The 26,167-nt window shown below is 50.8% G+C and overlaps 2 protein-coding genes across 51 annotated transcripts; both read right to left on the bottom strand.

The window, feature by feature from the left end:
• Positions 1–1,872: 1,872 nt before the first annotated feature.
• On the bottom strand, positions 1,873–22,383 carry LOC118261493 (olfactory receptor 14C36-like). Of its 50 annotated transcripts, none has more exons than XM_050716919.1 (14): positions 22,039–22,248; positions 21,638–21,930; positions 21,152–21,244; positions 20,432–20,923; positions 19,511–19,735; positions 19,245–19,402; positions 18,969–19,164; positions 18,660–18,866; positions 17,908–18,074; positions 17,335–17,376; positions 16,266–16,502; positions 15,552–15,893; positions 14,824–14,928; positions 14,391–14,751 (listed from the first exon to the last, which is right to left on the bottom strand). In XM_050716919.1, the coding sequence occupies exons 9-14, from the start codon at positions 17,951–17,953 to the stop codon at positions 14,651–14,653; spliced, it is 873 nt and encodes a 290-aa protein (XP_050572876.1). In that variant the 5' UTR covers positions 17,954–18,074; positions 18,660–18,866; positions 18,969–19,164; positions 19,245–19,402; positions 19,511–19,735; positions 20,432–20,923; positions 21,152–21,244; positions 21,638–21,930; positions 22,039–22,248; the 3' UTR covers positions 14,391–14,650. The 50 variants fall into 50 exon arrangements, with proteins under 50 accessions (XP_050572831.1, XP_050572863.1, XP_050572876.1 ...); XM_050716910.1 differs by lacking the exons at positions 21,638–21,930; positions 22,039–22,248 and adding an exon at positions 20,069–20,158 and having other exon boundaries at positions 16,266–16,562; positions 17,908–18,441; positions 18,660–18,828; ... (1 more) ...; positions 20,762–20,923; positions 21,152–21,442; XM_050716881.1 differs by having other exon boundaries at positions 14,397–14,751; positions 16,266–16,562; positions 17,908–18,441; positions 22,039–22,383.
• On the bottom strand, positions 22,373–25,066 carry LOC126913744 (uncharacterized). The gene is made up of 6 exons (XM_050716925.1): positions 25,020–25,066; positions 24,897–24,935; positions 24,430–24,726; positions 23,614–23,913; positions 23,096–23,197; positions 22,373–22,860 (listed from the first exon to the last, which is right to left on the bottom strand). Exons 1-6 carry the CDS (start codon positions 25,048–25,050, stop codon positions 22,832–22,834), a joined length of 798 nt encoding a protein of 265 aa, XP_050572882.1. The 5' UTR covers positions 25,051–25,066; the 3' UTR covers positions 22,373–22,831.
• Positions 25,067–26,167: the final 1,101 nt, after the last annotated feature.

Here is a 26,167-nt window from a genome sequence, read left to right as displayed (position 1 = left end):
CCTTGGTTAAACCTGACGGTAGATGGCGACAGATGATTGATTACCGATGCCTCAATGCCAACGCTGCAACAGTCCCTATATCGCAAACCCGACTGCCACTATACAGGCTCGTGGGTGGCTGGCTGTTCTAGACATTAAAGATATGTCCTTTATGGTCCTCTTGGAGGAACAGATAAACCCCGCTTTGCATTTACTTCGGAAGGAGTGCAGTACACTTTTAATACATTTCCCCACGGTTACAAACATTCACCTACAATTGCCTGTGGGGCTTTAGCGGAGGTTTTGCAACGAGTATCAATCCCATCAAAGACATAGCTTTATCAACATAAAGAACAATTTTCCAAAACAACCTCCATCTTTTAGGTCAACTGCATTGAAAGAAAGAGGAATGAATGGGAGAAAGGGCTTTCATTCCTAGTTAGAGCTGTGAAACAGATTGAGAAAATACATCAGGGACAGCCTCTAGCCCCGAACCTGACTGCAGGATCTTGCGCTTGCACTTGTTGAACTCCACGAGGTTTGCACGGCCCCACCTGGATGGCATCCCTTCCCTCCAGTGTACTGACTGCACCACACAGCATGGTGTCATCCACAAACTTGCTGAGGGTCGATCCCACTGTCCATGTCGTCGACAAAGTAGTTCAACAGCGCTGATCCCAATACTGACCTCTGACGAACACCACTCATTACTGATCTCCACTTGGACATTGAGCCATTGACCGCATTGACCCTGAATAAGCCACAAGGACCTCTGGCTTGGTACGCCATTGAGAGTGGAGGGCAGAACATAAAGTCAATGCTAGATGGATTTATCCTGCATCATGAAAGGGGTAGCCTGTTTGGAGCTTCCCACCAAAATAATTTCCTTTTATTTCTTGCAGATACAGCAAATAAGGAACCTCGCCCAATCCTGTTAATTATGTTCATTATGATCTATCCATCTTCAACACAAAGCCCATGGGACCACGCACTGCTGGGATATACAGGGCAAATGGGCATTATGCCCTACAGTCAGTTGAACCTAGTCACCCTCGTAATGAACAGCAATGAAGTATACTCACAAAATAGGTGGGAATGGAAAAGCACAAACAATTGCCACAACTGATCAGAACACTAAGTGATGATATGAAGGTGGGCTGCCTGCTTATTAACAACCTTCAGTATGAGAGAATAAGCCAAATCTCTATAACCATAACTAATTGCACAACAAAACAATGTCATGATGGCCTTATGGGTTGGTGGTATAACTTTACCCTGACTCAGTCATCTAGAGTAACACGTTTATGGGGAAATCGAGCAGGACATATGGGGCTCACCTGTAAATTCAGGATTAATGTGTGCAAGATGTGAGACTCATGTTTGATGCGGTAGCCATGGGTTGAAGCTTACAGATCGGTTACAGAGAGGTTATTTGACACCTATCCTGCTAGATCCTTAAATCTATCCAGAGTAGCAATACGTAATAATATTACTTTCTACAAAAGGGAATGGATTCTGAAAGCTGAAGATCTAGACCAATATATCCCATCTTTGAGAGGGACAACAGGGGACACCATTTCAATAGGATGTTGGGTTGAAAATCATACTGTGTGTATGCCAGCTTCACAAATTATTGTAGACTCTGTTGGATGGGCACCTGGACATGACTCTGATAACACACACCTGTCCTGTCCATCCAGATGTGAGTGTTGGTATAATTTTCCTATATCCTGCTCAGTGATTGTACCATGCCTTTGGGCAGGCTCCACGTCTCAATCCATCTTAGGTCTCCGGTTCAAAATTAACATTGAGCAACCACCCCCCCCCCCCATCCCAACTCATCCTCCCGGTAAACTGTTTCCTCACATTTATAACACTGGCCCTCGTGTAATTAAAAAGAGAGGACAACAATGAGTTATCTTTAATCGGAGCATTAAAGAGATATCCTTTCCTATCTCTCTGTCTAATCTGTTCTTGTACAGACATCCCCTGTGGAAGGTGAACCTCATTAGATGCTGCTTGGGCTTAGCACACAGTTGAGGAGAGTTCTTTACTCAATTGCATCATGTTTAACTTTGCTTGCAAGGAAGAGAAACCCTTCTGGGCCTGTGTGCAGCCAATTGTCTGAGGAAAGCAGCCGGCAGCTGGTGCAAAGGAGCCGTAACATCCAGCTGCAGACTTCAGTGGAGAAGCCTGGTGTAAGGAAAAGGGATGCAAGGACCAGGTGGGCAATTAGAGAAATGGTGGGTCAGGTTGTCCTTACAGTGTCTGGCCTCAGAAGACTGCTTTTTCTGCCTGCCCAGACCTCCTTAGGAGACAACCTGGATCAATGTCGATAGGAGAGTGCTGCTATCGTTTCATCTGTGAACTGAAAAATGGTTTTTAAATACCCTTAAAATTAAAGGTGTTGGGGTTTTTTTTGGGTTTTGTTTGTTTGCAGGGGGGTGGAACTTTTAGGTCCCTTCCAACCCAAACCATTCTGTGACGATTCTCTGATTTGGTGCTGAGTCCATGAACCTCCAGTGCTGAGAGGTGATTGCACAAAGTGATGAAGAAGGTGAAGCCAGAAGCAAACAGTGAAGTTTCTTGGAGAATGACTGGGCTCCACTGAGACCCATTCCTGAGAAAGCCTCCCCAGGGAGTCGTCAGAGCAGAAAACTGGAGGCAGTGATGCCAGGCAGGCAAAGTGTAGGTGTCTGATGCTGAGTAAAGCCGTGATGGGTTTTAGCAAGACAAACCAAGCCCTGACCCCCCAGCTTCTGGGAGGAGAGATCCTTTCCCTCCATACTCCATTAGGGGACATTTAAACAAGCTGGAGGATCTGGGGCACAGTGAGCCTCTCCCCATACCATGTTCTGGACAAGGTGACAAATTATAGACTAAGTGGCAAATGAGGTGGATCAAGAGCTGATTGAATGGCCAGGCCCAGAGGGTTGCTTTTGCTCTTTCGTTGCCCCCTGGAAGCAACAAAGCTGCTTCTTCGCTCTTTTTCCTGGATATCTCTGCCCCCAAACAGCCTTTTGTAGACTTGGCAGTGCTAGGTTAATGGTTGCACTTGACCTTAGAGGTCGTTTCCAACCTTAATAATGCCATAATTCTATGATTTTCCCAGGCTTCTGTGTCTGCGCTGGCCTGGCCAGCCATTTCTGACCCTCCCGGTGCTTCCTGCAAGCTGGTGGAGCTGCTCTGCAGAGCAAGGGGGCAGTGATGCCCCAAAGTCATAGGGGGACAGATCCAAGCAGATCCCTTTGGATCATTCATCTCCAGGGGCACTGGGCACCCACATGTGAAGGCTCAGTCCAGGCTCATTTCCCAACGCATCACCCCTTGCCCTCCTCCCCTGAGCCCATGCAGAGCCCAAGCAGGGTGGCAGGGCATCACAAGGAACACTTGTTCGGCATGTTCTTGACCTCAACTTTGTGAGAAGAGCCCAACCTCCAGACACCAGCAGAGAGGAAATCCACTTTTATTACAGAGATGGGACACAGGACGGTGGCTGTACCCTTGTTCTAGATACTTGTAGAAAGGCTTCTTGCTCAGAGAGACCATGGTCTGGTTCACGCCTCTGGAGAAGTGGAGTGAATTAGGACATTCCTGAACAAATATGATTATCGCAGATTACACAATGAGATGGAAATCACTTATGAAGAGAGTTGGGAAGCTTATCGCTGGTGAAAGACAACTGACGGAACAACATTTTCAGTGCATCTTTGATCTCCTGGTTCCTCATGCTGTAGATGAGGGGGTTCAGTGCTGGAGGCACCACCGAGTACAGAAATGACACCACCAGATCCAGGGATGGGGAGGAGATGGAGGGGGGCTTCAGGTTGGTAAACACTGCAGTGCTGATAAAGAGGGTGACAACAGCCAGGTGAGGGAGGCACGTGGAAAAGGCTTTGTACCATCCCTGCTCAGAGGGGATCCTCAGCACGGCCCTGAAGATCTGCACATAGGACAGCACAATGAAAACAAAACATGACAAAGCAAAAGAGGCACTAACTCCAAGGAGCCCAACTTCCCTGAGGTAGGAGTCTGAGCAGGAGAGCTTGAGGATCTGGGGGATTTCGCAGAAAAATTGGTCCACAGCATTGCCATGGCAGAGAGGAAGAGAAAGTGTACTGGAAGTGTGCAGGAGAGCATTGAGAACCCCACTGCCCCAGGCAGCTGCTGCCATGGTGGCACAGGCTCTGCTGCCCAGGAGGGTCCCGTAGTGCAGCGGCTTGCAGATGGCCACGTAGCGGTCGTAGGCCATGATGGTGAGAAGGGAACATTCCCCTCCAGTGAAGAAGAGAAAGAGAAAGAGCTGGGCAGCACATCCTGCGTAGGAAATGGCCCTGGTGTCCCACAGGGAATTGGCCATGGCTTTGGGGACAGTGGTGGAGATGAAGCCCAGGTCGAGGAGGGCGAGGTTGAGGAGGAAGAAGTACATGGGGGTGTGGAGGCGGTGGTCGCAGGCTACGGCGGTGAGGATGAGGCCGTTGCCCAGGAGGGCAGCCAGGTAGATGCCCAGGAAGAGCCCGAAGTGCAGGAGCTGCAGCTCCCGCGTGTCTGCGAATGCCAGGAGCAGGAACTCGGTGATGGAGCTGCTGTTGGGCATCTGCTGCCTGTGGGTATGGCGCTCTGTCAAAGGAGAAAAAAAACAATAACAAATTAGGAGAGAACTCTCTGAGCAATTGCAAATTCATTGCTCCACCATTGCACACACCCTTTTCCCTTTCCAGGAGCTTTCCATCAGCTGTCTGGCTACAGGTTTTCCTTTTGCAGGCAGATTGTGCTGGCCTCTGCCTGCCAGGTCCCAAGGAGTCGGCCCCGCTTTACAGCAGGGGCTTCATGGGGATGGTGTGGGAAGGGATCAGTCCTGATTTTGGTGTTTGTTGGATTAAGTTACCCCTAACACAGAAGTGCTCATCAACGTCAGCACTAGAACGGCGATGGCAGAAAGCAGTCTGGGCGAGATTGCTTTTTACAGATCCCTCCCCATCTCAGAAGGTAGAGATGTAGAGCAATCGCATGTGTCATGAGACATACAGCAATCATGCTCATCTCTTACCCTGAAAAGCCAGCAAACACTACTGAGAGCGGAGGGATCTGTGCTCACAGACCCCACTCACTCTATGCTCGGCTCTGCCCTGCAGACACCTCCTGGCATCAGGGCACTGCCTGGGGGCTTCTCCGTGTCTACAGGGACCAGGGAGCATCTCAGACAAGTCCTAACAAGAAATGGGGTCTGCAGAATGAAGAAATAAATTCCCCTCTGCCACTGCCCACCCAGCCACGAGTAGGAAACTCACAGTACCAACTCTTTCCTTTTCAAGTCCTTTCTCTAACCTTGCTCTTGAAAAGCCCCTTGGGAAAAGTCCCGGTTGTGATGAGGAGCTATGAGCAGCCTGTGCCATGCAGCAGCCCCCATACAGCAGAAGGATCCTGCCCTGCTGGGGGGCTCCTTCCACCCACAGCTTCTCTCCACACGCCCTGGGCAGCTCTCCGGGCAGGATGAGTGCTGAGCCTGGCAGGCAGCAGAGGTCCTCTACACTCATCTACACGACCCTGCAGCCAGAGACTTACCATGTGAAGGCTGGTGAAGATTCCTCCTGCAGTGAGCTCGCAGTTGTCCTCCCACCCTACGCTGCCTCCAACCTCTCTCTCTGTTTTCTCCTCTCCCTTTGTCCCCTGCAGGCAGAGCCCCCAGCCCTATTACTGAGCTGCTCCTGGGCAGAGCTGTCTCTCTGCAGCTCTGCTCGCTTGCCATAAGCTCCCTGTGTCCCAGGAGCCCAGCCCAGCCCAGCAGCAGAGGCTCAGCCCAAGGCGTCACTTGCTCTGCTCCTCTTGCATCCTTGAAGCCATCACCTTTCTTTGTCACATCACAGACAGGACACCCAGACGGTGACAGGGAGGGAAGGGATTCAGCTGAGTCAGTTGAGGCATCTCACCCTGACTTTATAGTCCTGGGGCTGGAAGGGGACTCAGCGCCCTCCCATGCACCCCACAACCCCCCAGGAGGTGGGATTCCTCTTGCCTCAGTTCACACGTGGACAGCATGGGCACCTCCAGTTCATGGAACTGGAGGGCAGGAGCGAGCTGCTGATGAGCCACCAGTACCAGGCGATTCAGAGGCACCAGCCGTAGTCCAAGCCATGCACAGGTAGCTGCAGGCTGTAAATTATGAGGGCTGGCATCCTCTTGGAGGCTGTTGAGGAGTTCCTTTGTCAAACACCAGATGGCCACCTTTAGGACAAGTGAATCCCTGCTTGCTTCTTTATGTCCACATCAGTCTGACACTCATCTGACCAAATGGAGTCTTGCACCCTAAGGAGAGCTAAGTCTTTCTCTTCTTTCTCTTTGCTTTCTCCATCAGGATATCCAGGTATATATCTGTTTCTTTTAATGCATGATATGTAAGTCATGGACTCATAGGAGTATTCAGGATGGAAGGGAGCCTCAAGGGTCTCCAGTGCAACCTGCGACACAAAGCAGGGCCAGCTCTGGTGTCAGAGTAGGTCGCTTAGTACGGGTCAGCTTCCACACAGAGCCTGCACATGAGCCAGACACTGAAGCCACAATAACAGAAATGAACATGGGTCGTTTGCCCAGCTCCATGAGCCAAGTATTGCTACGCCATGACACCTGAATTTCCCAGGCGTGATTCCTCTTGAGGTGGAAAAAGGGAAACATCACTCACATTTTGAAAAAAAAAAAGGTAGAAAGGAGGACCTGGGGAACTACAGACCGGTGAGCCTCGCCTCTGTGCCCGGCAAGATCATGGAACAGATCCTCCTGGAAGCAATGCCGAGGCACAGGCAGGACAAAGAGGTGATCTGAGACAGCCAGCATGGTTTCACCAAGGCATATTATGCCTGACCAATGTGGGGCCTTCTATGATGGAGTGACTGCATCAGTTGACAAAGGAAAACTGACCGATGTCATCTACCTGGACTTCTGTAAGGCCTTTGACACGGTCCCACATGACATCCTGATCTCCTAATTGGAAAAATATGGATTTGAAGGCTGGGCTATTCGGTGGATAAGGAGTTGGCTTGAAGGTCGCACCCAGACAGTGGTGGTCAATGGAGGCCACAGAAAAGGTCCCTCAGATGTAAAACGCCCAGGGGAAGGTCCCTGATATGGCCCCACTTCCAGCAGCAGTTTGGGATGATTTCAGAGGAACAGCCCAGCTGGAAAACTTATTCCAATGAAAGAGCACTTGTGAACAAATGAAAACTCCACAGCCTTTCGTAGCGTCTCCACTAGTTTCCATCCCTTTCTTTCCAAAGCTCCTTGTGTTCCAATGCCAGATGGATTTCTGTAAAACAAGAGTCTTCTCAAACAACACGGTAGTTTTGGGAGCTCTTTGCCCACATGCAGACCCCGGGGATGGCTTGAGGCCACAACACCGAGACAGGGCCACCATTTCTCTCCGTCTATTTACCCCCTCACCAGACCCCAGCCACCAGCAGGGTTTTGCTCCTAAGCTCTGCCAGGCCCACCCAGAAACCTCATAGGAAACTGAGTAACTTGCAGCTAGTGATGGAGGGTGCCAAGGGTGGCAAGTGAACCAAGCCATGGCTCAAAACTAAGAGCTCTTTGGAGAGTCCCCACTGTCCCCATAACTCTGCTTTCCTACAAGGCTTGAGCCCCCAAGATTGATGCAGATGTTGATCACGCACCTCTTTTGCCAGCTCAGATGGAGCTCTCTGAGCCCTGGTCAGTGTGGCCATGGCCACGAGTAGAGAGCCCTGGTCTGGTCTTTGGTGGTTGATACTGCTTGGACCTGGCCCCCTTGTGTATCACTGCCACCAACACAGAGGTGGTGCTGGGCTCATCAGGACCGCTGGCCTCAGAATTAGATGCCAACGCTGCCATCTCTGGAGGTTCTTGCAGAACTGGCCAGAACTTCTCAGCCTCTAACTTCTGCAGTCTTCTTGAGTTTGAACTCAGTGGCTGAAGTCTGGCTGTCTTCTCACTGGCATCCTCGGATATGCTGTCCTCAGAGCTCGATGAAGATAACAGGGCTATTACGAGTGTTCTTAGCAGGACTGGGACTCCCCACGGGTACAGGAGCTTTTCTTGCGCTGTTTCTGGCTCTTCACGGGGGCCTCTCACTTCCTTGTCCTTCTTTGTTCCTCTGAGGTTTCGCAGCCTTCACTTGACCCAGCACTTCTGCTTGGCTTTTGGATGGGGTTTTGTCTTGTGGTGGGCCACTGAAAGGCTACTTTTTGGCAGCGTAGGCCCCAGGGACTGCTGGCAGCTGACTGAAAGAACCATGCTGGCTGTCTCGGATCACCTCTTTAACCTGCATGTGCCTCGGCATTGCTTCCAGGAGGATTTTTCCATGATCATGATTTTTCCATCGCCTCTTGCCGAGGCGATCAGGCTCCGGGGCAGACGCGTTCTGCAGCGGAGCGGGGGATCGGGACAGGCAGGGCTTTTTTTCCAGCATCGAGGCCACTCGAGGGAGCCGCCAGGACCCGGCAGCCCTCAGCGAGGGAGGCTGACGAGGCGCAGGCGGAGCCAGCAGCGCCCACTCCCCGGCCGTTCAAAAGCAGCCCCTAGGGAGTGCGAGCGACCAGGAGCGCGGCGACCAGGGTGGGCAAACAGGGCTTGATGCGTCAGAAGGGCGGGGCGCGGCAGTTTGCGCGAGCGTTCGCACAGGCAGGGTGAGCAGGGAGGGCAAAGAGCGCAGAACGTTCCCCCCCACCCACCCATACGAACAACTCCTCTAACGGCTGTTGACCGCTAGCTGGGCTGCTATGGTCTACACCAGGCAGACTGCTCTCTCTAGAAAGTCTGTAACCACCCAGACTGACCGCCTGCTCAAAAATGCGGCAGTTCAGGTCTCTGGATGCAGGGAGTGTCTGAGCCTGTTGCTGCCATCTGAGGGAGGCAGAGGGACTGTGTGTGTGAGGTGCGAGCAGGTGGACGACCTGGTCCACCTGGTGTCAGAGCTCAGGGAGGAGGTGGAGAGGATGAGGGCTACCAGGGAGTGTGAGCGGGAGATAGACTGGTGGAGCAACTCCCTGCAGGGCCTGCAGGAGAGGTACCGGGGTGAGACACCCCAAATGGGGGTGGACCCCCTGCCCTGTCGCTGTCGGGCAGAGGGAGGCGACCTAGGAGTTGAGGAGGAATGGAGACAGGTCCCTGCTCGACCTCGCAGGCAACACCCCCCCCCTACCGCCCCCCACCTTCCCAGGTGCCCTTACATAACAGATTTGAGGCCCTGGAGCTTGAGAGACCGGTGGGTGAAGATGAGGTAGAAAGTCCACCCAGGAGGATGCCTAGGGCGAGGAAGCCGACTCCATGCCTCAAGACAGCCTCCACCAAGAAAGAAATAAGGGTGATTGTTGTAGGCGACTCCCTTCTCAGGGGAACAGAGGGCCCTATTTGTCGACCTGACCCTACCCGTAGGGAAGTCTGCTGCCTCCCTGGGGCCAGGGTCAGGGATGTTGCCAGAAAGCTTCCCAACCTGGTTCGCCCCTCTGACTACTATCCGCTTTTGATAGTCCAGGCTGGCAGTGATGATATTGGAGAGAGAAGCCTGAAGGCTATCAAACGGGACTTTAGGGGACTGGGACGGTTAGTGGATGGAGCGGGAGTACAGGTGGTGTTTTCGTCTATCCCTGCAGTGGCAGGGAGGGGTACCGAGAGGACACGGAAAGCCCACCTGATTAACACGTGGCTCAGAGGCTGGTGCCAACACAGAAAATTCGGGTTTTTTGACCATGGGGCGCTTTACTCGGCACCCAGCCTGATGGCCGCAGACGGGTCCCTGTCTCTAAGGGGAAAACGGATCCTAGCCCAGGAGCTGGCAGGGCTCATTGAGAGGGCTTTAAACTAGTAAAGAAGGGGGATGGGGCTGAAATTAGGCTTGTTGGAGCTGTACCAGGGGGAACAATGGCAAAGCTGGGGAAGAAGGCAATGGCCCAACTGAAGTGCATCTACACTAATGCACGCAGCATGGGTAACAAACAAGAGGAGCTGGAAGCCATCGTGCAGCAGGAAGGCTATGACTTGGTTGCCATCACGGAAACATGGTGGGACCACTCTCATGACTGGAGTGCTCCAATGTCTGGCTATAGGCTCTTCAGAAGGGACAGGCAGCACAGAAGGGGTGGTGGTGTGGCTCTCTATGTTAGAGAGTGTTTTGATGTTGTGGAACTTGAGGCTGGGACTCATAAGGTTGAGTCTCTGTGGGTTAGGATCAGAGGGAAGGCCAACAAGGCAAGCATCCTGCTGGGGGTCTGTTATAGACCGCCAAACCAGAATGAGGAGATGGATGAGGAGTTCTACAGGCAGCTGGCAGAAGTTGCGAAATCGTCAGCTCTTGTTCTCGTGGGGGACTTCAACTTCCCAGACATATCCTGGAAGCACAACACAGCCCAGAGAAAGCAGTCTAGGAGGTTTCTGGAGAGCGTGGAAGATAGCTTCCTGACGCAGCTGGTTAGAGAGCCTACCAGGGGAGGTGCCCCGCTAGACCTTCTGTTCACAAACAGTGACGGACTGGTGGGAGATGTGGTGGTCGACAGCTGTCTTGGGCAGAGTGACCACGAAATGGTTCAGTTCTCTATTCTTGGCGAAGTCAGGAAGGGGACCAGTAAAACTGCTGTGGACTTCCGGAGGGCTGACTTTGAGCTGCTTCAGGACACTGGTTGGCAGAGTCCCTTGGGAGGTGGTTCTGAAGGGCAGAGGAGTCCAGGAAGGCTGGGCACTCTTCAAGAAGGAAATCTTAATGGCTCAGGAGCGGTCTGTTCCCACGTGCCCAAAGACGAGCCAGTGCGGAACTAGACCGGCCTGGCTGAACAGAGAGTTGTGGCTCGGGCTTAGGAGAAAAAGGAGGGTTTATAATCTTTGGAAAAGAGGGCGGGCCACTCACGAGGACTATAAGGCTGTTGCGAGGCTGTGCAGGGATAAAATTAGAAGGGCCAAAGCTCATCTGGAGCTCAATCTGACTACTGCTGTTAAAGATAACAAAAAAAGTTTTTACAAATACATCAACACAAAAAGGAGGACTAAGGAGAATCTCCATCCTTTACTGGATGCGAGGGGAAACCTAGTTACTAAGGATGAGGAAAAGGCTGAGGTGCTTAATGCCTTCTTTGCCTCAGTCTCTTTAGCGGCAAGACCAGTTGTTCTCTGGATACCCAGTACCCTGAGCTGGTGGAAGGGGATGGGGAGCAGGATGTGGCCTTCGCTATTCATGAGGAAATGGTTGGCGACCTGCTAAGGAGCTTGGATGTGCGCAAGTCGATGGGGCCGGATGGGATCCACCCCAGGGTACTGAGAGAACTGGTGGAGGAGCTGGCCAAGCCGCTTTCCATCATTTATCGGCAGTCCTGGCTATCAGGGGAGGTCCCAGTCGACTGGCGGCTAGCAAATGTGATGCCCATCTACAAGAAGGGTCGGAGGGTAGACCCGGGGAACTATAGGCCTGTTAGTTTGACATCAGTGCCAGGGAAGCTCATGGAGCAGATTATCTTGAATGTCATCATGCGGCACTTACAGGGCAAGCAGGCGATCAGGCCCAGTCAGCATGGGTTTATGAAGGGCAGGTCCTGCTTGACGAACCTGATCTCCTTCTATGACCAAGTGACGCGCTTAGTGGATGTCTGTCAGAAAGGCTGTGGATGTGGTCTACCTTGACTTCAGTAGGGCTTTTGACACCGTTTCCCACAACATTCTCCTCAAGAAACTGGCTGCTCGTGGCTTGGACTGGTGTACGCTTTGTTGGGTTAAAAACTGGCTGGATAGCCGGGCTCAAAGAGTTGTGGTGAATGGAGTCAAATCCAGTTGGAGGCCGGTCACTAGTGGAGTCCCCCAGGGCTCAGTACTGGGGCCAGTCCTCTTCAATATCTTTATCGATGATCTGGATGAGGGGATTGAGTGCACCCTCAGTAAGTTTGCAGACGACACCTAGTTAGGTGCGTGTCGATCTGCTCGAGGGTAGGAAGGCTCTGCAGGAGGATCTGGATAGGCTGGACCGATGGGCTGAGGTCAACCGTATGAAGTTCAACAAGGCCAAGTGCCGGGTCCTGCACCTGGGGCATAACAACCCCAAGCAGAGCTACAGGCTGGGAGATGAGTGGTTGGAAAGCTGCCTGGCCGAGAAGAGAAGGACCTGGGAGTATTGGTTGATAGTCGGCTGAATATGAGCCAGCAGTGTGCTCAGGTGGCCAAGAAGGCCAACAGCATCCTGGCTTGTATAAGAAGCAGCGTGGCCAGCAGGTCTAGGGAGGTGATTGTCCCGCTGTACTTGGCTCTGGTGAGGCCGCACCTTGAGTACTGTGTTCAGTTTTGGGCCCCTCGCTACAAGAAGGACGTCGAGGTGCTCGAGAGAGTCCAGAGAAGGGCAACGAGGCTGGTGAGGGGTCTGGAGAACAAGTCTTACGAGGAGCGGCTGAGGGAGCTGGGGTTGTTCAGCCTGGAGAAGAGGAGGCTCAGGGGAGACCTTATCGCTCTCTACAGGTACCTTAAAGGAGGCTGTAGCGAGGTGGGGGTTGGTCTATTCTCTCATGTGCCTGGTGACAGGACGAGGGGGAATGGGCTAAAGTTGTGCCAGGGGAGGTTTAGGTTGGATATTAGGAGGAACTTCTTTACCGAAAGGGTTGTTAGGCATTGGAATGGGCTGCCCAGGGAAGTGGTTGAGTCACCATCCCTGGAGGTCTTTAAGAGACGTTTGGATGTTGAGCTTAGTGATATGGTTTAGTGGAGGACTTGTTAGTGTTAGGTCAGAGGTTGGACTGGGTGATCTTGGAGGTCTCTTCCAACCTAGACGATTCTGTGATTCTGTGATCTTGCCGGGCACAGAGGCGAGGCCCACCGCTCTGTAGTTCCCCAGGTCCTCCTTTCTACCCTTTTTAAAAACAGGAACGATGTTTCCTTTTTTTCCAGTCACCAGGGACTCACCTGACTACCAGGACTTTTCAAATACGATGGAGAGAGGCTCGGCCACTCCATCAGCCACTTCTTGTCAGTCCCCATAGAGCTGTACCTGTTCAGTTTCATCGTGTGGTCCCAGTGCGTGGGACTCTGCTCCCCCAGTCCCTGCCCAGAGGTTCAGGGGTTCAAGAGACATGGTAAGCCCTCTGCTCCATAGCCTCGGATCAGGCTCCTGTTTCTCCCTTTCCATCTTCCCAAGAGGGAGAAAGGAAGGGAGGGAGGAGAGAAACTGCCAAAGCCGAGTGATGGGTTTGGGACAAATGCACAAAACCCAAGGGTTACGGGCAGCACGCTCCCTCCCCTATATCGATTCTTTCTCATCCACTGCTGGCTGCCGGGGGCTGAGGGCATGGCAGAAACAGGCTGGAGGGGAAGGAAGGCTGTGAGGTGGAGATAAGGCCGTGGAGGACAGAAGAGAGCAGTTCCTCCATCCTCATATCCCACAGCCTCATACGGCCCCAAAGTTGCTCTATATTCCACCAGCAGGGTCGCCATCTCCTTCCTGCCCCCATATCCCTCCCCAGCAGTCTGCCATATCCCCAAAGCCCCCTGTCCTTACTGCCGTGCATGTCCAGATTTCCCAGCGCACCCCCATCAGCTCAGGTTCCCATATTGATCACGCAGCTTCCCCACATCCCTGCATTCCCCTTATATCCAGTGCTGGTGGCATGCCATATCCCATAGCCCTGCACATGCCCCAAATATCCACCATTCACTCCTTAACGCCCCACCCCAATATCCTCCCAGTTCCCTGTATGCCACCCCCAGGGGCTCAAATGCCACCTCCATATTTTTACATGTTCCTAGGCAAGTGCTCCAAATCCCATTCCCACAGCACCATATACCACGGGCACCCTTGTACCTCATCTCCCAGACATACGTCCCCATAGCTCTGAGATCCCATCACCACAGCCCACCCCGCGTCTTTCTTGTGCTTCATATACCATTTTTGCAGACCCCCCATATCCCACCCTTACAGTCCCCATACCATCTCTACAACCTTATGTGACCCCAAAGCCCACCCCTATCTCATGCACTCAGTCTCTGCATTTCCAGCATCCTCCTATTGCAGCCCCACAGCTCCCACATATATGGGATATGGGACATTACCCTCCAAAAGCCCAAACACCAGAGCCCCCAGTCACCCACCCCACCTGCAGCGGCTCTCCCACCCCTCCCTGGATGCCCTAACATCCCTAACACACCGGGACAACCCAGGCGAGGTGACAGTGGTGGCCATCCAGTTAATGACACACACAAGGGCTCGTTCTGATTTGGGGACTCTTGTTCCACCTTTTTTCTTCTCCTTCGCCTCTCCAACCTGCTTTTCCCACTGTCGTGCCCTCCTGGATGCTCCTGGCATCCCTCTCCTTCCCCATCCCTCTCTCACTCTGTCTCAGCCTCTGCCCATGCTTTCATTTTTCACTCACGCTATTTTTCTCTTCATTTCTTTTCTCACCCTTTCTCACTCCTTTTTTTTTCTCACAATTTCCATTTTTATTTCTGGTCTTTCTTCATTTTCTCTTTCACAATCACCCTTCCCAACAACGTCCATGTCTCCTCCCTCCCCTTTACCACGTGAAATGACCCCTTTCTACTTCTTTCATCCTTCCAGGAACCGATTCTTGCTTTGTTTTCCCACAGCTGAGCACTCGTTTGGCTGCACACCGGTCTTTTGGGATGTGTCTTCAGCAGGGAGCAGTCTTTAGGGGGTGGAATCGCCCACAGCATCTTCCTCTCATTAGTGTTCCTCGTACTTATTATCCTCCTGAAGGGTGTGTGGGGATCTGGCGTGCAGCTGGGAGATCCCAGCAGGGCTGGCTCCAGACTGGAATGAGGCGTCTGCGGGAAGGAGCAAGGTGGGTGGTGGGGAGCCTGAAGGTGGGGTGATTCCCCCCTCAGCTCAGGGTGTACCTTTGGTTCTCCCCCGGACCCAGAAGAAGAGGAGGATGAGGCTGTTGATGGTGAGGAAGCAGCCACCCACAACCAGGAGCCGTAGAAGAAGGAAGCAGCTCTTCCCTGCAAGAGGGCGGGACAGGTTAGGAGATGTAGACACAGTTCATGCATGCTGACGGAGGGAAGGCTGTGAGCATCGTTCTGCCACCATCTCTCTTTCCCTTTCCCCACCCCTCCTTCTCCAGGCATTCTGCTCAGGTCCTGAGTGCTGAACACCCAAAGACTTTCCCCACTTGCTTGGCTCTGCAGGAGGCACTGAGAAATTTCGGAACAATGGCTCGGGAGGCCAAGGAGAGGATGCTGAGCCGTAAAGGTGAACAGAGGGATGCTTGTGTTACTTGTGTGATAAAGGGGTGGTTGGGGCTGTGGTGGAAGGGCTGAGAGGGAGGGAGAGGTGGGTGAAAGACTGGGTGGGCTGAGTCACGGACAGAAGGATGGTGATTGGATAGATAGAGCAGCTGCCCGGTGCAAAAATCAGCTAGTTTGGAGAGGAATGTACAGGGACTGGAATGGAATAGTTTCAGGAAAAAATGGAGAGAGGGAGGGACAGACGGATGGACAGATGGAGAGAGGGATGGTTTAATGGGCTGGTTACTGGATGGATGGATGGATGGATGGATGGATGGATGGGTTGGTGGTGGATGGACTGACAGATTGTTAGGTGGGTGGATGGATGGCCAGCTCACCTTTCTTTTGGGTATTTATACTGATAGACACGGCTTGGCTTGTGAAGGAGGGGATCCACCTCTCAGGCTTTTTTTCCTCATACTTGCAGGTAAAGTTTCCACTCTGTTGGGGACCAGCACGTGGGAACTGGAGGACCATGGAAGTCCTTAAATTGCCCCCATGATCTGCTGCATTGTCCTCAGAGCCTTCTGTCGTAGGGAGGACCTCTTGGCCATCCCTGTAGAAGTGAAACCTCCGTACAGTGGCGATTCCAGGGGCCTTACAGATGATGCTCAGGAGATCTCCTGCCATCACCTCTCCCAGCGGGGACTCCACCATCAGCAGGGGCTGGGGAAGGTGGTCTGAGAAAAGGGGAGGAATAAATGGAGATGTAGCAATAAGGACAGCACAAACGGATCTCCAGTTGTTTGCCTTTCCACTGCATGCAGCAAAGCTTGGGATTGTAGGCTTCCTGCCACGACATGAGAAGAGTGCCAGTGGCAGCCACCTTCCAGACCATGCTGGTCCCAGAAAGATAAATCCTCCACCCAGACATCCTACTGATTTTGGGGATGGGCTAGGTTAAACCACAAAGCCCACCAGTCCTATTGGGAGACTTCCAGGTGAGTTGTCACATTGGGGGGCTATAGCTGATACCCACATTTGGGCATCTGAATAGTTCTCAGAGAGGAGGGATAAAGCAGAGAGAAAGATAAAGAAATCACACAGCTCACCTCCAATCTTGATCACCAGTTTTTCACTGGCTGGGGATGTGAGTTGCTTCTGACCTTGCTTGAGGGAATAGCTGCAGAAATGTGGACCCCTGTGTTGCATCCGGGAGAGGATGAACTCAAACGTGTAGTTATTCGTCGAGCTAAATCCTGAAACTGCCCAGCCAGCCTCACCAAAAATTTGGTACGTCAGCTTCCCAGTGATGTTGAGGGGAGTGGTGCACACTAGCGTGACAGCATCTCCAAAGAAATATTCCTTCTGTCCCTGCAGCACCCAGAGGGTCGGGGCAGGGACTGCGGCTGGTGGATAGAGAGGGAGACAGGCATAGGGGGCGGAGGTGAGGTGCAAGGAGTAGAGGCAGAAGGGACTAACTCCACGCAAATAAAAGAAACTGGCTTTCATTTCAAGGAACACAATAAAGCACAGAGGGGACCTCATAAAGCAGAAATGTCTCTGGGCTATGACTCATTTTATCTCCTTGTGATTCAGCACAAGGTTGCGTCCCGCTGTGGGAAGTGATGAAAGAAAGGAGACTGCAAAAACCCTTTCCACACCCTGGGCAGCGTTGTCATGCCAGCAGAAATGTCCTTAATGTCCTTTCAAGCAATATTTTTTTTTTTTGATGCAACTTGATAATTTATGAAAATAGGAAATGGGAAAGGGGGTCAAAAAGGCTAAGGGTGAAGGGTAAAACCCGTCGCTGATGCTCCTCCACAGCAGTCATTGGGAAAACATGTTTGGTCTCCACCTCCCTACCTGCCCCTAGCTGCAAACCCTACAAAAATACCATTGACCCACACCCAAAATAGGAGGAGCAGGTGTGGGAAGGAGAGGGCTGGGAAGGGGTTGGGTCTCAAGGGGTTTCCACTCATCACCAGTGTGTTGACACGAGGCAGGACTTCAACAAAGTGAGATAAAGAAAAAGCCCCAGCACCCAATTTCACCACTGGGTTGTTATGGGGAGGGGGAATGAGGCTGAGGGTCTCCCAGACAGTCACACCTGTGGGACCCCAAATCCAGCCGTGCCCCCAGCAGCTCAGCCCCTGTTTAAGGAGACCCCAGAGGAGTTACCTTCCTCAGAGACCATCTGGCAGGGCAGGAGATGCACGGTGGCTGGAAGAGAAGAGGGGAGAAGGACTGAGTGTGAGAGTGAAGGGGGGAACGGGGATTACATGGTGAGGGCATCTAATAGGGGAGGGGAAGGGAAGGGGAGTGGAGTGGAGGGGAAGGGAAGGGCAGGGAGGGCAGGGCAGGGAAGGGAAGGGAATAAAGTATAGGAGGGAGAAGGAAAGGAAGACTGGTATATAGAAGGAGGTGAAAGAAAGGAAGGAAGATTGGATTGAAAGTCAGAAAAGAAAGAGGAAAAAATAAAAGATGAGGGCAGAAAAAGAAAGGATCTGAGAAGGATATAAAGGAGAAGAAGGTCTAGAGGCAAAAGAAGGGGAAAAGAAAAGTGAGGTGAATAAAAGAGAGAAAAGGAGGAAGGAGAGAGGAGAGGAGAGGAGAGGAGAGGAGAGGAGAGGAGAGGAGAGGAGAGGAGAGGAGAGGAGAGGAGAGGAGAGGAGAGGAGAGGAGAGGAGAGGAGAGGAGAGGAGAGGAGAGGAGAGGAGAGGAGGAGAGGAGAGCGGGGACATGGGGACTCACTGAGGAACATCACAAGGCGGGGGGCAATCATGTCACTGCGGTCCATGGGGTGCTGAGGGCTCTGAGCCGGGCTGCCTGGAAGCAGGATGCACTGTCTGGTTGCTCCCTGCTGCTCTCTCCATCGGTCTGACTTGAGCACAGGGCTCACAGGGCAGGAAGAGGAAGTGCTGCAGAAATAAATGGAAGCCACGAACCACATCCGAGAATCGTGAGGGAACTACACCCTAATTCTGTGTTTCTCTGTGTGTTGTCATCATGTTTTCAGATGACATTTCTCCCTGTGTGCTCTCAGTCCTTTGGGCACTCTCTTTGCCCAATGAACCATAGTCTATCTCATCCACACCTTAAGTTGGGGGACAGAAGGTGGCTTTTATCTATTGTCTCCTGCCTTGGACATCTTCCTCATGATGGGTGACAAGAGGAGCAAGAGGAGCAAGATCCTTTGCTCTTGTTCCGTGCAGGGGGGTGGACAAGATGACCTCCAGAGGACCCTTCAAACTTCAACCAGTCTGTGAATGTTGGCTTAGGAAGACCCTGAGGATGAGGAAGGTGACTGAAATTATCCTCCACTGGGGAGACAGTAGCAGGGATGAAACACGGTGATGGCCTTGACCATTTATTTTCCACAATGGGAAGCATTTTATGGGAACGCAGGTGGGATGTAAGGGGTGGCCTTCGCTTATCACCACTGGAGTAGTATCCACTCCCAGGAAAGCAAAAGGAGGCCCTTGAAGGGAAAAGCTGGAAGTTACCTTTCAAAACACCGCTGAGGAAGGACAAAATCCACTGCACCTCCACTTATCTTCTCTGTAGCCACAAGTACAGGTCCCTATGCCATTTCCTACGGTGCTGGGTCATTAGTACTGAGCACTCATCTCCAGCGAGGTGACCTCGGCTGCGATGGTGGTCTCAGGATCTTCCCTGCAGAAGTGAAACAATCACTGCCTTGTTTACAGGAGCTGTGTAAGAGGAAGAAGAGGTGATAGCCCTCCCCTGTGACTCCAGATGAAATGTTCAGACCAAGCGTGGGACTGGATGGTGAAAAAAAAGCAAATATATACCTTTAGGGTTCTATTCTTCCTTCCTCTTTTAACCACCTAGGTTTCAATGACACATATCTAGGCCTTGAAAAGCATTTGTAAAGAGAACTGAGCCTGGTGACCTCAGAACAAGGTTTTTCAAGAAAAATGAATGCTGCTGTCATTGTGCTTCATTAAATTCAGGGTAATTGAAGGCCTGAGACGTGGAGGAAAGTATCTGTGGATAGAGGGAGGTGTGATGGAAGAACAGACCTGTCCAGGACAGTGGAGAGAGAACCCTACTGATGTGTAGCTTACCCTTAATCCTGATGGCTTTGCTCTTCACAGACCAGACTGCGCTGAGCCCACTGATTATGGTGTTGGTGCACGTGTGTGGTCCACCATCCTTTGGCTCTGTGATGCTGAAGCTGCAGGTACAGGTCCAAATGTCCACAGCCCATCCACCTGTTGTCCTCCTTGGATCAGAAAACGACAAATCAGAAGGAGAGTGTGCACAGTGAGATAGTCATTCTTTTTGTGTGTTCAGAGAGTGCAGAAGGGCCTGGGAACGAAGTTAGGCATACAATTTATAGGAAGATAGACTTGTTCACCAGGGATCAGAGCAGAAATCCCTGTCTGTGGGACCACTTGGTGCACGCATACTGGATCAGACATTTGAGGGAAGGGTAAACTCAGCTTGCAGGAGCTGCCTTGAAATAGAGCTCTCTCCCCTGTATGACTCATTAATTCGCTGGCAGAAAACAAGCTGTTGCGTTGCTTGTATCAGCACAAACTCCAGTCCTCTGACACTTTAAAAAAAAAAAAAAAACACAGAACAAGAACAGCAGTAATGAAAAACAGAAGTTTTCTTGCACTGCAACTTCTGTTTTTTCTCAGGGTGGACAAGAGATAAGAAATCAGCTCTAAGTCCCACAAAAGTCCCACAACCCCATCCTGTGCCAGTCCATAGCTGCACAACAAGATTTGCACAACTTTTTTTTTTCTTTTAATCTGCATTTAAAGCTCGAAACCAGATAGGTTAATTCCAGTTCCTCAAAGACAGAGCTACTTGTGACTAACACTCACAGTCCTCGAGTTGAGGTCAGACCTCTAGGACATAAGCAAGAAAATCTTGCTGTTACTGTAAGGTCAAGGGAACAGCTCTTCCGCATCTTGTGCTGTGGTTTCACACCGCCAGGCAGCCAAATGCCACTACAACCTTTCTCTCACTCCTCCTCAGAGGGGAAGGGGGAGAAAATACAATGAAAAAGGGCTCAAGGGTTGAGATAAGAAGAGGAACATCACTCAACAATCATAATTATGGGCAAAACAGACTCAGCATAGGGAGATCAGGGTAACATTGCAACAGAATGGAGCAATGTGAAAGTAAAAGCAAACTGAAAACACCCTCCCCACTTCCCCAGCACCCACTTCCACTTCTTCACCCCGAGCAGCGCAAGGGAACAGGGAATTGGGGCTGTGGTTAGCGCAGAACACTTCATCACCTGCCATGGTCAGCGCAGAGCACGTCATCATCGCCTCCAACGTGGGGTCCCTCCCAGGGGATGCCTCCTTCCCGAGCTGGTCCTGTGGGGACTCTTCTTCCCATGGAGTCCATCTGTCAGGAGCAAACTGCTCCAACCTGGGTCCCCTCATGGGTTCCTTCCCCTGCAACGGTTCCTCTGGGCTCCTTTGTGCATGCGGACTCTGTTTTATCACATAACAATTCAGCCAGTTCATTGCAATAAACCTTTCTGATAACTCACACGGGTTATAACCCCTCTCCAGTGTGCTGTGAGGAGGGGGTGTAAGACTCAGTGGTCTAAAAACACCACCTGACAAAAAAATAACAGCTGGGGAGAGATGAGCAGGGTCCACCTTGGAAGAGAGAAAACTTGACAAGGAGATGCAAGAAACGTGGGCCCACGGTAACCTCAAGCAGCAGCTAGGACGTTGCTTCCTCGCACCGTGCAGCATTCCACTGCACACTGGAATAGCTGGAAGGCCAAAAATAGGTAGCATTTGTAAAGATGAAGATTTGAAATCAAGCAGAGTTTTAATGTGTAGCAGCATGTTGTTGTGTCTGAGCTGATAGCATCGTCATCTCCCCCATAACATCGTCATCTCCCCCATAACATCATCGTCATCTCCCCCGTAACGTCGCCATCTCCCCCATATCATCATCTCCCCCACACATACAAACATGGAGGAATATGAGAACTCACCGGACTCCGGGCTTCTGCTGTCTAACACTTGTGTTTCCCCAGGCTGAGCTCGGAGGACATCACAGGGTTAAATCCCAGCTTCCCTTTCCCCAGCTGCAGGAATGGTTTAATATAAAAAATAATAAAATAAAAATAAGAACGGGGGATTGTCCAGTGACACAGACGGGGCGTGCTAAGTCTCTAGCTAGCTGAGGCTGTCAGGAAAGAGATAGAAGCAGAGTGATACAAGATAAAACTTTTTAAGGACTAGTGCTGTGGTTTAACCCAGCAAGCAGCTCAGCACCACACAGCCGTTTGCTCACTTCCCTCCCACCACAGAGAGATGGGGGAGAGAACAGAAAAAAAAAGAAAGAAAGAAAAAAAAAAAGTAATAGCTCATGGTTTCATATAAAGACAGTTTAAAAGGGCAGAAAGGAAGGGAAAAAATAATAATGATAAAGGAATATACAAAGCGAGTGATGCACAGTGCAATTGCTCACCACTCACCGACCGATGCCAGACCCCAAGCACTGTTCCAGCTACTGGGAGGAAAATTAACTCGATCCCAAGTGAAATCAGGACAGATGGTCAGAGTGACTCCAAGCACAGGGCAAACTGACTGCTGCCTTCGCAGTAACTTCAGCAGGTCCTTGCGGGAAGGTTCTGTCTTGCCTTGCTTTGCAGCTATGGCAGTGGGAGACGCTGAAGAAAAATCTTCCTTCTGCCACCGTGTCTTTGAAGCCTGGCATGGAGTGGAAGGAAGCCTGGAGGCCCACAGCTACCCTTTTCCTGAAGCCCTCCTGAAATAAGGTAGAAAAGAAACAGCTCTTCCATATCCAAATCGTTCCTTTGCCAGCTGGATCCATGGGTTAAGATCTGTTGTTCCTCAAGGAGTTTGGGGTTCTCACCCACAAGACTGGCTCACTTGACTTTGCGTAGGCAAACCTTAAGTATTCACACAGAAATGCCCTGCTCCTCGTCTTGGCCAAAAGGACTCCTTGATCACCTCCTGGGGCTGGGAAGACCTCGCAGAGGTGCCACTGGGTTGCCTGGAAGAAGCAACAGCCAACTGCATCCTTGTGAGTGATGACTGAGGTCAAAGCAGCAAGGCAATGCCCAGGGGACAGTGCCTTGTGTCTTCTTGTATAGGAAGGGAAACTCAGCCCGATGGGGCAGGCCTGGTTAACACCACGCTCATCCACAGAGGAGGTGCTGTGAAAATTCAGAAATGAGGCTGAATTTCAGAGGCAAGCAAAAACCAGGTTTAATAGGAACATTGTGGGTTAGGTGTGAGATAGAGCAGACGCACAAATCAACCCAGAGGCTCTTCTCTGAGCCAATAGCACATCTAGACTGAAATGTGAAATAGTCACAACCCTAAGACCCAGAGACCTCCTCTGCCATGATCCCGAGGCTGAGCACAAGCAAACACAAATACACACATTTCAGGAAGGAGGATGGAAAGACACACCTTTCCATGAAACCCACAAGACCTAAACACAACATCCAGCTTTAATTGGTAAGACACAAGGCACGGGGTTGTGCAGAGAGGAAAGGAGTAGCCAAGTACTTCCAGTTCACTGCTTCTGTCTCTTGGGGACACTGAGGCAGACAATGAGGAATCAGGCAGGGCCCAACGGAACAGATTGCCTTGGCAAAATAGAGCAAAACCTTTAAGCGTTCTTCTTCTAATTCATCTTGTTAGTCCATCCGGAATCCTTCTTCCAGATCTGCAAATGAGGGAAGTAACAGCACCAAAAATTGCTTCTCTTTATTCTTGGACCTCTAAGGGAAATCAGTTTGGGGTTCAAATAAGAGAGGAGGGTGAGAAGTGATCCTGTTCAAGCTCTGTCCAGAACACCCTCCCCAAAAAGGAAGGTCAAAATGAGGGATTTTTTTGGGCAAAGAAATTGAAGTCCCAGGATCATAAGAATTAGTGTGGTGCAATAAAAATTAAATATTTACCTCTTTTCTTCTTGAGGCGGTGGGAGAAGAAAAAGATGAGGCCATTGATGGTAAAGAACGAGCCACCAACAAGGATCTCTCGAACCCAGCCGATTAGCTGGCCTGGGGAGGAACCAGTGGTGACTTTGCCATGATGACTCTTACAACGAGCAAGCCCATCTATAGCTACCCACATCTCAGAGGGATGGAGGATAAAAGAAAGAAGGTCTAGAAGGAGGTCCTAGAAAGCCATGGTCTCATCAGAAAAGCCATGTAAGGCGATGAGACTCTTTTCACTGAGATTTTTTTCCCCAGTATTTCTCATATTTTTGGTTGATAAGAGCATGGGCAGACATGGCAATAAGCTCGTTTAGTGACGGACACAGAGACTGAGTTAGCGAGATGGATGGTCATATAACAGGACGGGATGGAGATGACACTCACGAATTAATTCATAGGCAAGCACATGCAGAATAAATTAACTGATGATAGGTCAGCAGTTATTAGAGGTTTTAGTGAGGAAGGGTTGAAAAACTCACGTTTCACGTAGACATTGACCCAGGGGCTGCTCTGGGAGCGAACGGCACGTCCAGACTTAAATACAAAATAGGCACAACTGTAAGACCCGGAGACCTCCCTTCCTGTGATCCTCAGGTTGTAGCTGTAGTTTTGCAGTTTCACAACTGGGATGGAGATTGCAAGTCCAAAGTCCCCATAGTACTGGAATTCCCTTATATAGAATGAAGAAAAGGGGACGGTGCAGAGGAGCTTGACATTGTTTCCGTATCTGTAGACTGGCTGCTGAGGATCCAGGGACAAAACCGGGGCCACTGGAGCACCTGGGGGGAAGAGCAAACAAAACCTGCTACCCATTGACATGAGGATTTGTGCACAAAACCCATTATTTTTTCCAATGTCGTGCTTCAGATTTGACAAAGGGAGTAGACAAGTTAATTCTTTGGAATATTACTGGGACAAATACAGAACCTTTTACTAAAGATCAGCTTTTGTGGGAGTCATTCATCGCTCTTTTTTCTACGTCTTGAACTATGGGAAGATAAGCACAGACTCACAGACCTCAGAGATATGAATTCAGAGCAACTCAGTTTCTTTGTATTCACCGAAGTGCAGAAAACAAGTATTTTCACATGACCAAAGAGGAGGGCATGTGATACACCCCAAACACTAAGGAAAAGCTTGGGGAGGCTCAGTGCCGCGAGACCTCTTGGAGGTGACAGAGCTGTTAGGTTACCCTATTCCTGACTGCTCACAGAAACCCAGGAGCACAAAAGGAGCTTGTGAGAAGGTAGAGACTCAAAGCAACATCATCTAGAGACAACGCAAGACCCACGTACCCTGAACCTTAATTGAAAGAGGAAGGCTCCTATTGGAAGGAATTTCTCGTCCAGCATCCTTCACCCAGTACATGCACGTGTACTGCATGGCAGACACTTTTGCAGCTGTGAGCTGGAACCAGGCAACTGTGTGAGAGTAGGAAGCAAGTGCGTAGACTTGGTCCCCACTTTGATTGAAGAACCGAAATCCATCTACAGTCTTCATCGTCGGAGCCACGCATATGAAAGCAACGCGTTCCCCTTCATAGTAGACATCATAACTGGGGTCTGTGGAGAGCACAGGGACTGGCAGGGGGTCTGGGAAAGAAAGGTAAGGATTTAGAGGATGGGAGGGAATTTTCAAAGTGGAAAAGGAAAGTGAGACATCCCTTTCCTCTCCATTTCACAAAATGCAATCCAACTCCACCTCGTTGCCAAAGAGTCAGTTTAGTTGGAGAGCATCTCACAACAGGTAAAATTGTTCTTACCAGTAGAGGATACAGCAAGTGGGAGCACCTGGAGGAAAGCTGTAAGAGACATGTATTGAAGGCTTTGAGATGACAGGACTAGACAGAGAAGGCTGCAAAAAAGGAAGACAATAAGTCACTTACACAGCAGCTGTGCGAGAAAATATTGCATCATCGTGACCAAAACTGTCTTGGAGAGAAAAAGATGGGCGCCCAGCCAGCTTATATTTCAGGCCCTATGAAGTCCTGCCCCTTTGGGGAATCAGCTGAGAAGGCAGCCACTCCCCAGCACTACATATTCGTGGTTCGCTGCTGTGCTGCTGTGGCATGGAAAGTCTGGATGGATCATGGAGCAAACCAAGTGCACTATGCCACAGTCCCTTCGTAGACACCGGAGAGGGCATGGCAACTGCAGGTTATGATCCTGATCCTCCATTTCTTGTGTTTTGTGAAAATTTCCCTCGGGGTGAATGCCAATCCCATCCAGAGGTGGGTTCTGGATTTGGCTATCTGTTCTCCTAGCTACTCCACCTGGCTAGTGCAAGGTTTTCTCCCTCTCCATATGATGACCACCAGAAATTTGACATCCTAACAAGCAACCGTTCTTTCTCCACCATCCATCTATCCATTTACCCACCCACCATCTGTCCATTTACCCACCCACCAGCAGCTTTGTGTTCATCTACCTCTACACACCGTCACTCAGACAAATTTAGCCATCTGTATTGCTCAGTTTCTTCTACACACTCTGCTACTTGGTTCCATGTTTCTCAATGCAGACTCGTATTCCCAGGTACATGCAGATGTTGAATTTGTGAGGGCTACTAAGCCAGCATGGGTCACTAGCCCCAAATGCCTAAACTATAATCTCAAACGGCCTAAAATACTACCACTTTAGGCAATGAACAAGATGTCCAATCTTCAGGTGTCATCACATGTCTGCCCAGGACCAACCCAGGGACAAATTTTTATCACAAAGACTAACAAGGCTAAAAACCTTCACTCAGTGACCAGCCTCTTAAGCAACCTCTGCACTGAAGGCACTTGTTCCTTCAAAACCAGGCCTTAGCACTCTTTTTTGATGTTTGAGTTACTAATCCTTAATGGTGCAAGGGGATTAATACAAATTCAAGCTGAAAAAAGCAAATCAATTGCCCAAATTGATTTCAGCCTGCCCAGGTCTGCTGAAGAGCAACACAGCTGCCACAGTCAGCCGCTGGACTCCAGTAAGTCCTAGAGGCAGAAATGACATCAAACTTGGAGGATTATTTTTTAATTACGGGTTGAAAGGC

The sequence above is a fragment of the Cygnus atratus genome, unplaced genomic scaffold (assembly GCF_013377495.2).
Source record: "Cygnus atratus isolate AKBS03 ecotype Queensland, Australia unplaced genomic scaffold, CAtr_DNAZoo_HiC_assembly HiC_scaffold_48, whole genome shotgun sequence".
Classification (NCBI taxonomy): Eukaryota; Metazoa; Chordata; class Aves; order Anseriformes; family Anatidae; genus Cygnus; species Cygnus atratus.
Note: the sequence above shows the minus strand (reverse complement) of the source record. Positions and strands in the feature narration are given on the sequence as shown.